Below are 3,783 nucleotides of genomic sequence, written 5' to 3'. Positions count from 1 at the left end.
GCCGGTACGGCTCTTGTTGCCGAGGCGGCTCCTGGCGCCCGTACTCCTGCCGAGACGGGTATGCGGGTGGTGGTTCCTGCCGCCCATACTCCTGCTGCTGCTGCCGGGGTGGGTACGCATCAGGATGAGCATGCCGAGGGTCCTGCGACCGGCCATAGTCCTGCTGCGGACGACCTGGGTATGCATCCTGGCGACCACCATACTCGGGACGCGACATTTCCTGCCGCGGCGGGTACTCGTTGGTGGTGTTGCTGTACCGGGGCACGTCGTGACGACCATACGCATCCGACCGACCATACGCCGGCTCTTGGCGGGGCACGTCCGGGGCACGCGCGTACGGGTCGTGGCGCGGTGCGTCATGGCGCGCATAGTCGTTGGACCGAGGCGCGTGGTGCACTGGCTTGTTGTACGTCGACGGGTGCGGCGCACGCTGCACAACGTTTCTGTGTGAGCCTTCTTGATAGATTGACACTTTGATATATTCACGTACCATGGGCGGCGGGTCGGCGCGGCGCGGATGAAACCTATCGACGTGCTGTATGAGCCACGACCACACACACTGCAGACGACGCACCGCGACTCTTCGGGCTGCCGATGGAAGCGCGACTCGTCGGGCCTGCTCGACGACGATTCGCGCGAGTAGCGGTCGTAGCTCGACGGTGCTGGCGTCGGCTTGGGCGTCGGTGCCGGTGTCGGTGTCGCCCGCGGGTGCTACTCGCATCGTCCAGTGAGCTACGTTGGAAATGCATCAGGCTACCTGCGTGCGCCACACGGCTTCCGCTTCGAGAATCAAGTGCGTCATTTTGCGCTAAGAACTTGTTGCACTTTCGTGTCTGCTTGATACATTGATACCTGCTGCGCAATCATATCGTGGTCGGTCGTGACGACCATGAGCGGAATGCGAAGCTCTTGGAGCGCGCGCTAGTCGTCGAGGATGAGACACGCCCAACCTTATTGTTCGAGCGATGACACCTGCTGCGTCGACAGCATCGTCTTGCGCGTCATGCCTTGAATGTCGACAAACTGCTTTTGCGCCATCGTGCAGCGCTTGGTAAACTCGAGACGCTGCTGTGCAAACTACATGATGGTGAGGGAATCCCCCGATAGAGTCCCTCCAAAGACGTACAAAGGCATCGCGCGACGCAGCATCACCCTTTTCGTTCTCGGCGTGGTGGCGCTGAAACAAGTCGGCGCCTACACCATACACAATCAAATGAGATACGTCGTCGCAAGAAGGGAGTTCCTCGCTGTACCTTCTTTCATTTGCATGCAAATCAGATCCTGCCAGCGGTACAAGGTCGCCACGTCTTGCTTGCGCTGCGCTGTCGCCATGTCGAAGACCGTGCTAAAGATCTATGGCACGCCTCAGCAACGCTTCGGCTACAAGAGAGATGGAGCTTACATGTTCGTTGTTGTCGCGAAGGAGCTCGGACAGCATCTGCAGCACGGGCGTGGGCACGGTGACGGCCAAGTCGACTGCAACAACATCCTGAGCATGCGGCGGAGCGAGGGCAACGTACCAGGGTCGAAGAGAAGGTACTTGCAGTCGGGAATCACGGGCAGCGCCATCGGAATGTCTTTAAAGTGCGGCACGGCCTGGACCTCATGAGGGTGTAAGCACAGAGAGGGCGGAGACATACCGGCGTCGTTGGCTTGGCGGCGTCGACTTGGACGACAATCTCGGGCTCGGCGGCCGTTGTCGCAACCACGGGCGCGGTCGGCGCGGCAGCAGTCGTGGGCGCAGTAGGCGCAGGCGCAGACGCCGATGCGGTGTCGGCTGCAACAAGACGTTATGAGGACCCTGGATATGGAACGTCGTCGACATACCGATGCGCTGGCTGCGAAGCGCCGCCACGTCGCCTTGCGTCGCGGTGCAGGCTTCGAGGAGGCCCCACAAGGCCGCTTGCTCGGCCTCCCCGTGGATCGTATCGAGGGCGCGGAGCACGAGCTTCTTGGCGTTGCTAAACTTTTCGCGCTCGAGGCAAAAGCCAATATACCTACATACAGTTGCGCTGAGCAGGCTCGGGTTGACGCATCGTTCTACCGCTTCCACAGGTCAAAGCTGCCGGGCCACTTGGTCACGGCGAGTTCAAAGACCTTGGTCGCTTGCTTGAACTGCCGCAACTCCATCTCGAGCTCGGCGAACGCGAGCCAGAGCCCGATCGAGGACGTGTCTTGTGCATACTGCTCCAGCGTCGAAAAGCCTGTACAGGGCGGATGAGCCGAGACGACAGGCATGTAGGGTACCGTTGCACGCGCGCTGTCGACCTGGAGGTACTATCGTAGAGGAAGCATGGCATGAGCCCACGTAGCGAGGCGAGGAGCATGCAGAGGAGGCGCGTACGTTGCTGGAGATGATCAAGGTCTTGGCGGTCGCGATCACGGACGTCGCATCCAGCGGCGGTAGGCCTGCCATCTTCACCACAAAATGGACCTCGGGTGCCCTTTTATTGAATCGAATTATATTTTAATACAAAAACAAGAATGCAACATACAAAGTGCAAGTATAGCAGACCATTTTCAATTGCATTGCATGGCCGTGGCTCCGTCGAGAAAAAACGCACCAATCAGCAACCGCCATATCCGGATGTCCGGATAAACAAGATCACCGCATCGCCGACCCGGTTGTCCTCGACGTCGCAACAACGACTGTCGCTACCAAGTACTCAACTCCGATAGCACCCATGGTGCTAAGGCACTCTACCACGATGAAAGATACAATAGAGCGTACTAATAAACTAGGTATTAAATGCAGCCGCTCTCGCAAACAAGCGGATGCGGTGGTGTTTGTTGACGTTGTTGAACCGAGAGGCGGCTCGCATCGCCCTCGACAAGCTCATGAGGATGAAGACAATCAACGAAAGCAATACAATAAGTAGAGTGCGGTGCAGCGGGAAAAAGCGATCGGTCGACGCCGCTTTTCCCATGCACCCGTCGACCTTGAGATGGCTTTTCCCACTTCACCGCACTCTACATATTGCATCTCTTCCTTTGATCCTCTTCATCCTCAGCATGCAGCCGCTCTCGCAAACCAACTCGCTTGTCGTCACCGTGCTCGCGGTGGACCTCGACCAGTTTGCCGCCACGGTCGTCTCGACCAAGCTCCGCCTCGTCTGTGGTGCCCAGCGCGAGACACTCAAGTCCAAGAACGTTGCTCAATGGAGCGCCGCCGTCGAGTTTCTTCCGCCTGTCGACACCATCAGCATCACCGTGCACATCAAAGACGCGGCTGCGTGCATGTGCAGTGGGTACGACGTCTTTGGAACAACGTCGATCCCGCTTTGCTCGCTCGACACCAACACCACCACCGGTACATGCAAGCTCTCTTGTCTTAGGGATGCCACACGCAATCTCTATGCGTAGGTGCTACCGAAGGCTTCTTTCCTTTTGCGCACGGCCACGGCGGCGTGCGCCTTGCGTTCGAGTGGAGCGCCGACGTTGCGCCGTGCAGCCGCGTGCATTTGCCGTGGCGGCGCCATGCGCACTGCGCCGACTGCCACGCGCCCGTGTGCAAGCACTGCAGCTTTCACAGCGACCACGGTGTCGTCTGCCGGGCCTGCGTCGCCGCGAAGCGAGCCCTCGATCTTTCGCCGATCGCCTCGGCGACTGCGTCCGAGACCGACTCGGACACCCCGCCGATGCTGCTGATGACCATCGAGCCGCTCTCGTTTCCGGCGCCGGACGACGACCATGTCTCGGCCGCCGATTTCCAAGTCGTTGGCGCCATGGATTCGGTACGCTCGCGTGTGATTGGCCGACGCGAAAAATCGAGCGCTTTTTGTA

The 3,783-nt window shown here is 59.5% G+C and overlaps 1 protein-coding gene across 1 annotated transcript; it reads right to left on the bottom strand.

The window, feature by feature from the left end:
- Positions 1 to 119: 119 nt before the first annotated feature.
- SPRG_13886 (hypothetical protein) lies at positions 120 to 2,416 on the bottom strand (the record flags this gene model as incomplete). The annotated part of the gene is made up of 15 exons (XM_012352914.1): positions 120 to 142; positions 199 to 430; positions 491 to 524; positions 575 to 711; positions 758 to 808; positions 853 to 921; positions 973 to 1,077; positions 1,127 to 1,194; positions 1,254 to 1,353; positions 1,403 to 1,476; positions 1,521 to 1,596; positions 1,641 to 1,777; positions 1,828 to 1,997; positions 2,045 to 2,277; positions 2,345 to 2,416. The coding sequence occupies 15 exons, from the start codon at positions 2,414 to 2,416 to the stop codon at positions 120 to 122; spliced, it is 1,581 nt and encodes a 526-aa protein (XP_012208304.1).
- Positions 2,417 to 3,783: the final 1,367 nt, after the last annotated feature.

Source organism: Saprolegnia parasitica (genome assembly GCF_000151545.1).
Source record: "Saprolegnia parasitica CBS 223.65 unplaced genomic scaffold supercont2.110, whole genome shotgun sequence".
NCBI lineage: Eukaryota > Oomycota > Saprolegniomycetes > Saprolegniales > Saprolegniaceae > Saprolegnia > Saprolegnia parasitica.
Note: the sequence above shows the minus strand (reverse complement) of the source record. Positions and strands in the feature narration are given on the sequence as shown.